General features: G+C 47.9%; 1 protein-coding gene across 13 annotated transcripts in view; it reads right to left on the bottom strand.

The window, feature by feature from the left end:
• Positions 1-12,541, bottom strand: part of LOC106971216 (uncharacterized) — a 32,992-nt gene that overhangs the window by 13,459 nt on the left and 6,992 nt on the right. For 7 of the 13 annotated variants that reach the window (XR_008290254.1, XR_008290255.1, XM_053202919.1 and 4 more), the window contains one exon: positions 11,371-11,647. Coding sequence is in view for 5 of the 13 variants with exons in the window: in XM_053202925.1 (XP_053058900.1) it covers positions 11,371-11,435; positions 11,546-11,647 (167 nt within the window). In the remaining 8 variants the exon portion in view is untranslated. The remainder of the gene's footprint in view (positions 1-11,370; positions 11,648-12,541) is intronic. The other 6 variants (XM_053202921.1, XM_053202925.1, XM_053202924.1 and 3 more) reach the window with 1 other exon arrangement.

Genomic DNA, 12,541 nt, shown 5'->3' with positions numbered 1-12,541 from the left:
AGATGCTTTATGACCTTTCTTATCTCCTGCTGTCCCTCCTTGTTCTGCCCCCAGCCACCTGAAATACCTCCTGAAATTAATAGATACTTCCATGGTGTGGGGCAGCAAGGTCACCTCAGTTTAGCACACTACACGGTGCTGATATCCCTCAGGAACTTAGATGTGTCTTGTGAGAGCTGGAACTCATCCCAGTTAACTCCTACAAATTCGTAAGTTTCTCTAAGGCTCCAACTCAAAGCATTTTAATTCCAGTAATACTGCTTGCTAGAGTGCTTTCTAGCCCTTTCGATCTACAGTATTTCTAAACATTAATTTAATTGAACTTAAAAGAGATTGTGCCTAATGTGCCACGACGTGGCGAACAAATCCTAAAAACCGTGTCTTGCTGACAGGGTAAGTCTAACTCGGGGAAGAACCCTCTCAGCACTGTGGTCCCACAGAGGACTACAAATCCCAAACCGCCGCAGGTGCTCCTTCGAGGCACACGTGAGTGACGTCACTCGCCAGGGGCTTGGCTGCCCTGGCTGGATCTAAGACGCTCTCCCTCTCCATTCAGTTTGTTCTTTAGAACTAATATTTGGGATGCCACTTCAATATTTTATGCTACTTCTGATCCATGCCAGCCTGGAGACTAAGATCAAATAAGCCTGAAGCTGAATCCTTTGTCACCATTTTTTCCAGAGCCCCAGGACAGCATTGTGACTATCCAGGGCTACGTGTGACCTTGCTGTCCCACACCATGGAAGTATCTATTAATTAAACAGACGGCCAACCTTATAACTAGGTCAACCACATATATTCCAACTTAAGCCCTTGACTCCATTCCTTTTTTTTTTTTTTAATGTTTATTTATTTTGAGAGACACAGAGAGAGAGAAAGAGAGAGAGAGAGAGAGAGAGAGAGAGAGAGAGAGAGAGCGCCAGAGAAGGGAAGGGGCAGAGACAGAGGGAGAGAGAGAATCCCAAGCAGGCCCCGTGCTGTCAGTACCAGCGTGGGGCTCGATCTCATGAACGATGAGATCATGACCTGAGCCAGAATCAGGGGTCAGATGCTTAACCAACTAGCCACCCAGGTGCCCCTCCATTCCTTTCTCTGAAAGATTATTTAGGGGAAATTTCTCACTGACCAATAACATATCTCATGACTTCTGACATCTACCTCAATACACTGAGCCTTCTCTGTGAGAGTTTTCATTTTTCAGACTCTCATTCTCATGGATTTTCCTGTGATTCTGAGGCCATAATCAAGACAAAAGGAAAGTCCCAATCCTGTGGGTGCTGGCTGAAGGAGTACAAACCTTAAGATAAGGGAATCTTGGGGGTGCTTGGGTGGCTCAGTTGGTTAACTGCCCGACTTCAGCTCAGGTCAGGTTCATGAGTTCGAGCGCCACATCAGGCTCTCTGCTATCAGCACAGAGCCTCTGTCCCCTCTCTCTCTCTGCCCCTCTGTCACTTGCGCTCTCTCTCTCTCAAAAATAAATAATAACTGGGGTGCCTGGGTGGCTCAGTTGGTTGGGTGTCTGACTTCGGCTCAGGTCATGGTCTCATGGTCTGTGAGTTTGAGCCCCGCGTCGGGCTCTGTGCTGACAGCTCAGAGCCTGGAGCCTGCTTCGGATTCTGTATCTTCCTCTCTCTCTGCCCCTCCCCTGCTCAAGCTCTGTCTCTGTCTCTCTCTCTCTCAAAAAATAATAAACATTTAAAAAATAATAATAAATAAATAATAAAAAGATAAGAGAATCTTAGAAAAATCATCATAACATTCTAGGAATTCATGGTGCAAAAGTTCCTGATTCTACCCTCCTACCCCCAAACCAGTGGGAGACACAGACCTGTCCTTCCCTGGGCTGACTTATTTCCTCCAGTTATTTATTTTTTTTTTAACATTTATTTATTTTTGAGACAGAGAGAGACAGAGCATGAACGGGGGAGGGGCAGAGAGAGAGGCAGACACAGAATCTGAAGCAGGCTCCAGGCTCTGAGCCATCAGCCCAGAGCCTGACGCGGGGCTCGAACCCGCGGACCGCGAGATTGTGACCTGAGTTGAAGTCGGACGCTCAACCGACTGAGCCACCCAGGCGCCCCTATTTCCTCCAGTTAAGTATCTTCCTCTGAGCTCTCTTCCAACTGAATCAGTGCCCAACCGGTTACCTCCCAGGGCTCCTCCAGGGCATCACCAAGTAGAAGTCCTTCCTAGGGGGTGATGGCACCATTCGGGAAGCCTAGCACCTCCCTGAGAGTACCACCCTAGCCCCTCTGCCTTTGGTAGGTGCGTGGGGGAGGATTCAGGAAAGAGGGGTGCCTTGGGGTGTAGCAGCCCAGGTCCAAATGAGTAACTGAGCCCGGGGGCAGGGAGAAGGCCCGAGCAGGGAAGGAGCTTCGTGAGACTTGGCTGCACAGGTCTGAGCTGGAGGCCGTGCTAGAAACTGAATGACGAAACAAAAACTCCTTCTCAGTAGTGATCAGACTCCCAGATTAGCTCGGCTTTATTTCTTTTCCTTTTTTTTTCCCAATTCATCTCTGTATGAATTTTTTCCTCTGGGCACATGAAACTTGCACTTTTCCTCTTCTTCTTCAGGACTCATGCAGAGGCAAGAGAAGTGGGAAGCACCCGGCTCTGATTCTGTGCTGGATCCGATCGCAAGATCTTTCTCCTTACAAGCGTCAAATCTAACCAATAAATGTGTTGGTCGGATATTCACTGAGTGTTCTGAACCAGGGGCCCCAGCAGTGAGGAGTTATGAAAGCCACAGCCTCTGCCTTCAGGAGCTGCTGTGGGACCAATCAGGCCAGCACGGCCGTTCCTGGCTTTCCGCTCCTGCCCTTGAAAGAGTCTGTGCAAGGTCAGATTTTTCTAAACGGGAGCCTCAGCCCTTACTGACTCACTGGGCAATCAGACACTTCTTCATTTAAGACTCATCTCCCACTGGTAACAGCTTTTGAAAGTTAGCCTCCAGTGTGTCTGTCCTCCCTCCTACTCAAATGCTCTAGAAGAGCTTCATATTTAAATAAATCCGAGTGTGAATCTCTGGTGAAGTGAAAAAACTCCTTCTGTAAAACGAGGAAGTCTTCCCAAATTTGTTTGCCTTAGCTCAGAATGGCATAAAGAATTTTTTCTAGAACTGGCCTCCGTTGCATATTCTATATTCTTTTCATCTTTGTGGGTTTTTTTTTTTTTTTTTTTTAATTTCCAAAGAAGAGGTTTGCCACCTAAACCGCAAAAGGGTTGATTACCAATTTCTGTCTTTCTGCCTCAAAACCTTTAATGTCCTACAGATACAAGTCATTATTACCAAAGGACCTGCATCATAGGTGAAAGAGGAATTGAAATTGCCCTCACCGGTGCCCTGGGGATCCCAGCTCTCCTTCACTGCCTGGGTAAGGTCATTGCTAAGGAGATAACGCCTGTCACGGCTCACAGGCCTCTCTGGTGACCACATTTCAGAACCAAGAATTGGTGGCCATCTGATGCATGACCTGGCGAACGGCCAGTGTATCTTCGGTCTCAGAAACGGAGATTGTCCCAGAAAACCGAACGCCACAAGGCTGCCCACAGGACAGCTCTCAAAAGCCGTTTTCTACTGCATTCGTTCCAGGGCCTGCTCAGGGGCCTCTAAATCATTTGGTCCCTGGGTGCTCTCCCAAGCCCACTGTCAAGACACCCAGTGTTTACAGCCTTGATTAGAGCAGACATTCAAACAGTCCTTCAAACTGCCCTATCCACAGTTTTCATTGCCCCCTTTTCAAATCAGTCTCCCCTTTTAAAAAGAAATATATCAGGGGCGCCTGGGTGGCTCAGCCGATTAAGCATCTGACTTCGGCTCAGGTCATGATCTCATGGTTCGTGAGTTCGAGCCCCGTGTCAGGCTCTGTGCTGACAGCTCAGAGGCTGGAGCCTGCTTCAGATTCCGTGTCTCCCTCTCTCTCTGCCCCACCCCCACCTGCGCTCTGTCTCTCAAAAACGAATAAATGTTTAAAAAATTAAAAAAAAAAAAAGACATATCAGCAGTAAATGAACATAACTCTGTCTACTGGTTCCAGGAAGGAGGTGTTATTGTTCTGTAACAAACTGGCTCTTTCCAGATTAAAAAGTAATTACTCTAAAAGAAGCTCTTATGGTTAAAATTAAACCATAGCCCCAAAGCTACTAGAAACTGGACTTTGGACAAATGCCAAAGAGGACAGTCGCGGGCATCTTCCCGAGAAGAAAGGGAAGAGACCCACTAGAAGGAAGAGATCTCCAACAAGTGGTCACATTCGAAAATGAAGTAAAATGTTGGAACGGGTTCAACCACCCTACTTCAGTTAGGAGGCACTTTTTAACAACATTAGGAAAGCGAAACGAGCTGTGGGTGGGGTGGAAACGCTGCCAGGTCACCTTGCCTAAAGAAATCCCACGATTGCGCCTACATGACGGACGTGCAGTGTGGGCACTGCCGTGGCTCTGCTGGACCACGTGGCTCCGAGGACCACGCCAGCAGTTTTGTGGCTCCCCGCCCAGGGGGCTGTACCTACGTTTTGGTGTTCCCTGGCTCGTCACTCGAGGTAACTTGGGTTACTAGCCCTGATTTGTTATTCCGTAGCGTGATTAAGAAACAATCATCTGGGAAAACACAGACGCACACATGAGCGTGCAAGAAAAGGCCTGGGGGAGCTGAGAGCTTGCTGGGTCATGAGTCTGGGGGCGGGGGCGCTGGAGGGCAGGACCCAGGAGCTCTGGTGAGGTGACTCCAAGGCCAGCCTAGCAGTGCCCTCTCCTGGAAGGCTGGGAGCACACCAAGTGGGCTGGGTGGATCCTGACCAACTGAGCAGGTCTTAAACCCAGTCAGGTGCAGCACTGACCCCTATTGGACAAAATGCTTTTCAGCTCTACCAGACGGAGGGCTAAAGTGAAATAAAATCCCCATCAGGTGGCACGAGGCAAGGCACGACCTTCTATGCCTCAGTTTCCACGTCTACAAAACGGGAGCAATGGTAACACTATCTGTCGTCGAGTATCTCAACAGACTGATAGCAGGAGGAAATGAATGAGACGTCACCGCTCTGACCTCAGCCCCTGCCTTCCCACTCTGTGCTAACACAATCCAGGTCACTTCCCGGAGGTGATCTTTCTTTCCAGTGTCTCTGAACTAAGAACAATATGGTCATGCTAGCCTGAGCTTTAGTAGCTAGTAGCTATTAAACTTCTCACTTCTAGTAGCTTTTATAACTCCACAAATGTTTTCAACACAATTTTCAAAGCACTTTTTTCTTATAAGCATTTATCCAATTTAAATCAATTTCCTGGTAATTACATGTTCAGAGCCTAAATCCCCACTAGATTACGAGTCCCCTAAGTGAAGGCCTGTGTGTCCTTTGTCCCCGCTATATCCTTAGTACCGACCTAGCCTGGTGCCCGTTGCATAGTAGCTGCTCGATAAATAGCTGTTGAATAAACACACGGAGGAGTCATAGGAACCGGGGAAGGCCAGCCAGAACCGGAATGGACAAAGTCAGATATGGGGGGAAAGGCTTTTTTCAAGAGGGGCTGCATAAACGAATCTGAAAATCTTAAGAGCAGGACGATGAAAAAGTCTGAAAGTAGTCAGCGATGGTGGGTGCACGCAGAACGAATGCCACTGGAGTACACGCTTTATGAGGGATAATTACATGTTAGATGAATTTCACCACGATAATACAAAAAATGAAAGGGCAGAACTGTAATATAATAATTACAATCCTGACGATTGAGACACTCTACAAAAGCCGGGTAAAGTCAACACAAAGACAGTAACTTTTTACACAGTGCCTGACGGTTGACATAGATATTTCCGTAAGTGATTTTGTCTGTTCCTCCCAACAAGCCCATGGACTCGCGGACGAGGAAACGGCGGGGGCAGGAGTTCAGCTGGTGACTTCTGATTTCTCAAAAAGGCCAGGCCACTTGCCACTGGGGAGTCCTCCCCGCACCCCCACCCCCCTCACCCGGGGAAGGACTTCCTCCAAACAGCTGCTTCTCCCTCCCCTCCTTCTGGGCCCTGCTTCAGGAGTCACCTCATCGGAAAGGCCTTCCTACATACTGTGTCTAAAAGCGCAGGCCCCTCACTGCTGCCTCAGGTCATTCTCTCTCCCTTACCCTGCTTGGTTTTTCTCCAAAATTCTTAGCTCAGGTTACATATTGACACAGTTTTTTTTTTTTCTGTCACCTTCTGTGACAGCGCAAGTTCCAAGTGACAAATGTGTCAGTTCTGTCCTCTGTTATAATCCTGACATCCCGCACAGCGCCTGACAAGTAATGGGTGTTTAGCAAATATTTGGTAAATGAAGGAAGAAGTAGAATTTTACCACGCGCCTGGCTGATCTTCTGGGGCGCCTAGGCTTTTTAGGCCTCACCACAGAAATGAAATTATAATGTGGCTGAGATAAAACACCAGTTGTTCGAGTCCTGTGACAAGTGCCACCTTGCTCACGAGCGAGTCCCTGCATGCTCCTCTTGTCCCCAGGAGCAGGGCACCCGTCTGTTGTGTCCCTGGCTGTCAGCATGGTGCTGAGTACCTAGTACCGACATGATATCAATAAGGAACAGCGGATTCCGAGTGACGCGGATAAGAATGGAAGAATTGGTCGAACGGAAGAATTGGCCGCAGCACACGCCCGGGTCCCACCCTGGGTGTGCACCTCAGGCGTAGGGAGTCTCTGAGGAGGGAGGAGAGGAGGAAGAAGAATGTTCTAGGCAGGGGTCAGAGTCCAAGGCATGGCAGTGTGACCTCAGGAGCCGGTGTAATCTGTGTAGGAACGGCTCCAGAGACCGGATTGATCTGCACCTCGAACCTGCGCACTCACGTCTAACCCCCCGGGGGAAAGCTTGCGGGGCTGGCCTCTCGAGAGTGGGGGTGGTGTGGTCTAACAGAACAGAGGACCCTTTTGAGATGGACAGTGAACTCTGAGACCCAGGGGCCCTCCCAGAATGGTGCTCGGTGGCCTGAGACATTCCAGCCCAGCCACAGCGGCTGCCTTCTTCCAGTTCCTGAGTCAGGTGGCGTGAGGGGAAACTGTCTGCTGTCACTACAAACAACACAGATTAGGAGTCAAACTCCTACAGCTCTGACGTCAGCTCTATTTCTCATTTGAACCCGTGTCTCCGAGTGCAGCTTACGACTTGCAGACAACCACACAAGCATAAAATCCATCATGTATCCAAGCTGACCGCTGCTGCGGGAATGGTTACACCTTTGGTGCAACAAAACATTTAATATGGGGGGGCGCCTGGGTGGCGCAGTTGGTTAAGCGTCCGACTTCAGCTCAAGTCACGATCTCGCGGTCCGTGAGTTCGAGCCCCGCGTCGGGCTCTGTGCCGACTGCTCAGAGCCTGGAGCCCGTTTCGGATTCTGTGTCTCCCTCTCTCTCTGCCCCTCCCCCGTTCATGCTCTGTCTCTCTCTGTCTCGAAAATACATAAACGTTAAAAAAAAAATTAAAAAAAATATTGACTATGGGAACATGTTTGCCGCCCTGTGCCTCACATTTTAACTTAGTGGCACAGAAACATCTTTTCAAATCTTGAATAAATCATAAAAATTTTAAAATAAAATTTTGAAATCCAACTCCTGCAGAGAATCCCAAGCTACGGAGTGTAAGCTGTGGCCCACGCACGCCTCACACACATGCATACGTGCACACGTATTTTCCTCCAAAGCTTCCTTGTAACATGCCCAAAGAAGCCAGTTCAAAACTCAGGCAAATTATTAAGTTCTGAACAAATTCAACAGAAAGAAGTCACGGCATGATTTGTAGAGCTGCCATTACATCTGCTGTTTTCCACCGCACGACTGAGATTTCCCTTCACCTGGTGCTGGTTTCAGGAACTGTGACCATTCACTTTCGTACCGCACTACCTGTGCGTGGCCCTCCGCCTGTGGGCATTCAAGTGCGGATGGGTAATTATTTTTTCTCAATTCCCACAGCATGAAGGGAAAAAACAAACAAAGCAAAACGTGTTGTTTGTTTTTATCTTATATTCCCTGAAGTTCAAAAGGAGAATTTAACCGTCAGTGGAGGCCTGGGCTTGACACAGGATGAAATGCACAAAAACAGTCTCGCATCAGCTTGTGGCCGAGGGATGCAAACTCCGGCACCCGTGGAGGTGGGCAGGGACCCCAGGCCGGTGAGCTCTGGCCAACGGGAGAGCACAGGTCCCAGCTGAAGGAAACACAGAATAGGCAGCAAGGGTTGCTATATGGGCCCAGTATGGCCAGATTTTCTCACTTTTCAAGATAATCAAGGCTGGGGATCCTGGCTGGCTCAGTCGGTTGAGCAGCCGGCTCTCGATTTCAGACTCTGCGCTGAGCATGGAGCCTGCTTAAGATTCTCTCTCTCTCCCTCTGCCCCTCTCCCCTACTTGCACCCTCTCTCTCTCTCTAAAATAAACAAAATGGGTGCCTGGGTGGCTCAGTCGGTTAAGCGTCCGACTTCAGCTCAGGTCATGATCTCGGAGTCTGTGAGTTCAAGCCCTGTGTCGGGTACTGTGCTGACAGCTCGGAGCCTGGAGCCTGCTTCGGATTCTGGGTCTCCCTCTCTCTCTGCCCCTCCCCCATTCATGCTCTGTCTGTCTCACTCTCAAAAATGAATAAATGTTAAAAAAAAATAATAAATAAAATAAAATAAAATATTTAAATTAATAATAATAATAATAAAAATAATCCAGCAGGCTTTAATGTGACTCTCTAGATTTTTTTTTAACATTAGCAATCAGTTCTAAAAATGTTTTTAAAAATATTCTGTAAGACAAACACAACACGGCTATGGCCTGATGGGGTACCCAGCGGCCTGTTTGTGAGCTCTGGGAGGGGCAGACGGTGGGTTCAGTGGGCTCTAGGCCCTAATCTGCCCCTTGCGTAATTGCTTTCTGAAGTGGTCACTTCACATCCCAATTGGCTGGTCCCAAAATTCAGTCAGCTGCTGAAGCTGTGTAGCAGCTAAGGGCGCCGATTCTCTTGGGTTCAAATCCTAACCACTATCACACTATACCTGCCTTGTCGCCTTGGTGGAGCACTCCAGGCTCCAACTTCCTCTCCTATAAAATGCCAATAGTAATACAATCCCTCTAATAGGGCTATTATGGCTATTATGGGATTAAATGAAATGAGTTAGGGCAAAGTGCCTAACTACAGAGTAAGCACCGGATGATACGCGTCAGCTACTGCTGTCCCTAAGTGTGGTGCCTCCCTCCTCACCAGCCATTCACAATTAATTAGCAATCCTGTTCAACAGGACTTCTAAAACCCTCTCCAATCTATCCTCTGGTTTTTGTCCCCACTTTCTCTGCTTTAGTTCATAGCCTTGACCTCTCTCCCTCGAACTGTTCATTCTTTTTTTTTTTTTAATATTTTTTAAGGTGTATTTATTTTATTTTATTATTTTTTTCATGTTTGCTTATTTTTGAGAGAGAGAGACAGCACGAGCGGGGAAGGGGCAGAGAGAGAGGGAGACACAGAATCCAAAGCAAGCTCCAGGCTCTGAGCTGTCAGCACAGAGCCTGACGTGGGGCTTGAACTCACAAACTGTGAGATCATGACCTGAGCAAAGTTGGACGCTTAACCGGCTGAGCCACCCAGGCACACCAAGGTTTATTTTTGAGAGACAGAGACAGAGCATGAACAGGGGAGGGGCAGGGAGAGGGAGACACAGAATCCGAAGCAGGCTCTAGGCTCTGAGCTGTCAGCAATAGAACCTGACGTGGGGCTCAAACCCATGAACCGGAAGATCATGACCTGAGCTAAGTCAGACGCTCCAGGTGCCCCTTGAACTGTTCATTCTAATGATCTAATAACCATATCTCCCGCTTTATTGAGCACCTGCTCAGTGCTCCACTCTGAGCCCCCCTGATGCTGCACCCTGTTGATTACATCTCTCAGCTTGGTAAGCCATGTAAAGCAAAGATCTCATGGTGTCATTCTCCCTGTCGCCTACAGAGCAAAGGCTAACTTCCTTAACCCTGCATTCAAGGCTGTCCCCAGGCTATGCCAAGCTCACATCCTGCCAGACTCTATCATTTTATTTTATTTTTAAAAATTTACCTCCAAGTTAGTTAGCGTGTAGTGCAACAGTGATTTCAAGAGTAGATTCCTTAATGCCCCTGACCCATTGAGCCCCTCCCCCCTCCCACAACCCCTCCAGTAACCCTCAGTTTGTTCTCCATATTTATGAGTCTCTTCTGTCTTGTCCCCCTCCCTGTTTTTATATTATTTTTGTTGCCCTTCCCTGACGTTCATCTGTTTTGTCTCTTAAAGTCCTCATATGAGTGAAGCCATCTGATTTTTGTCTTTCTCTGACTGACTAATTTCACTTAGCATAATACCCTCCAGTTCCATCCACATAGTTGCAAATGGCAAGATGTCATTCTTTTTGATTGCCGAGTAATACTCCATTGTACAGATATACCACATCGTCTTGATCCATTCATCCATCGGTGGACATTTGGGCTCTTTCCATACTTTGGCTGTTGTCGATTGTGCTGCTATGAACATGGGGGTACACGTGTCCCTTCGAAACAGCACACCTGTATCCCTTGGATAAATACCTAGCGCCATTGCTAGGTACCTAGCACCTGTATCCCTTGGATAAATACCTGGCAGTGCCATTTCTGGGTCGTAGGGTAGTTCTAGTTTTGATTTTTTGAGGAACCTCCCCTACTGTTTTCCAGAGTGTGCCAGTCTCTATAATACTCTCTCTGCTCCGGCTGCACCAAATGACTGTTCTCCTCTCCTGACTGAGCCACGCAGTCCCCAGTCACTGTCCTCAGCAATCTTCTTTCTGAGAATGTTTGCTTGTCCTCTCCTCACCCAGTGTGGACCCCTTCTCACCCGTCTACGTCCAGCCCCAAGTGGTCACCTCCATGAGGAAGCCTTCTCTGATTGCCCCCCGCCCCCAGCCGCAAGGCCAGGCCCTCCCCCTTCTGCAGTCACACTACTCTTAGTACATAGCGCCCTCCTCGCCCGCCTCACAGCGCACGGACATCTACGTGCTGAGAGGTCTGTGTCAACAAGACACAGGTGGCCAAGGGCAAGAACCTGGTCCTTCACATTTGTTGCATTCCCAGCTGGCACACAGTAAGTGTTCAGTGTTTGCTGAATGAATTAATGGGACCGGCAAAGGGGGGCACCTAAACACAAGCCAAACCATAAAGTCATTTTCTTTTTCACAAAGTCATTTTTAACACATCCCGTTGCAAGAAACAGGATCTTTGGCAAATATGCAAAGAAAGAACAGGATAATAGAGATACATAAAATCACTCGAGAGCCTCGATGCCCTCAAATGGGTGCATTTTGGTTAATTTTAAAGGATATTACATCTATAAAGTTCCAGCTATCTAGATGATTGAAAATATCGGCACTTACAAGGTGGCCTCCGTTTGTCGTGGCGTCTCAATCCTTTTCCTTTCTGTGGCCTCAGTGGAATGCATCTGGTGTCCCAGGAGAAAATGTAATCCATCCAAAGAACAGGTCTGATTATTTCCTTCGTCATTTATATATTGTGCGGTGCAGTTGGAGAGCCCCACACAACTGTCCTGACCTCGTGCCTGTGTGGGCCTCCTTTAAGAGAGGCAACAACTTCTCGGTGCTCAGAGAATCACCAGACGAGGCTAGGAGCAGATGATCTTGGGAAGGCAGAGATCTGGGAAAGAAAATAAACATCACTGCTTTTTGGCATTTATGTTCTTTAAAACTTGCCACCGAAGCACTCGTTCAACACGCCTCACTGAAGAGCTGGACCGGGTTGCTGCCCCGCCTCATTCCCCGCCCCCAGGACAGGATCGCAGACCTTGCTTTGGCGGGCTGAGAAACCCAGTAGCAGGCCTTGTCTCGTAGGAACAGAGGGGGTAGTTCATCAGGGTGGCTTCCAGTGCAGCTGTGGGCTCAGGGCATGGCCCTGGCAGTTTCTACCCAGTGGAGTTGACACGGTAATAGTTCCCGTCTCAGAGAGTTAGTTGTTGGAAGGATGAAATGACAGGGAGCATGTAAAGTGCTTAGCATGGTGCCTATGAAATTATTCAGATTATCAGAAGAATTCGGGAAATGTTAGCTGTCACCACTTGCAAAAAGATCCTACTTCTAGGGCTGAGCCTTCTGTAGCTTATCTTTACAATTCTGCCCACACCAACTATGTCTATTTTATTGTCCAACTATGGGATCAGAGTTCCTAGAGAATAGAAGGATAAGCAAGCTATAAACGTCTGACCAGTAAATTAGCAGAAATAACAGAGGCAAGGAGAAGAAAACACCACATATACAGATCGCCTGCTCGTGTGCAATGGCTCAGTGATGGACTCTCAATGGCCATGAGTGAAGGAAGAACACAAAGGGGCATGTCTTCAAACTACCGAGGGAAAATTCTGTACCTAGACAAACCTCAAATTTGGAATAAAGATATTTTCAGGCATTTGAGGCCTCAAAAAATGTGATTTATTCTAAGGAACAGGGTAAATTATTCTAGCAATTTCCCATTAGATGTTAAATAGTATTGACACAGGTAAAGTCACTTAGTATGACTTTAGTTCATATCACAAAC

This window comes from Acinonyx jubatus, chromosome D1, assembly GCF_027475565.1.
Source record: "Acinonyx jubatus isolate Ajub_Pintada_27869175 chromosome D1, VMU_Ajub_asm_v1.0, whole genome shotgun sequence".
NCBI classification, from domain to species: domain Eukaryota; kingdom Metazoa; phylum Chordata; class Mammalia; order Carnivora; family Felidae; genus Acinonyx; species Acinonyx jubatus.
This window is presented reverse-complemented; position numbering and strand designations above follow the sequence as displayed.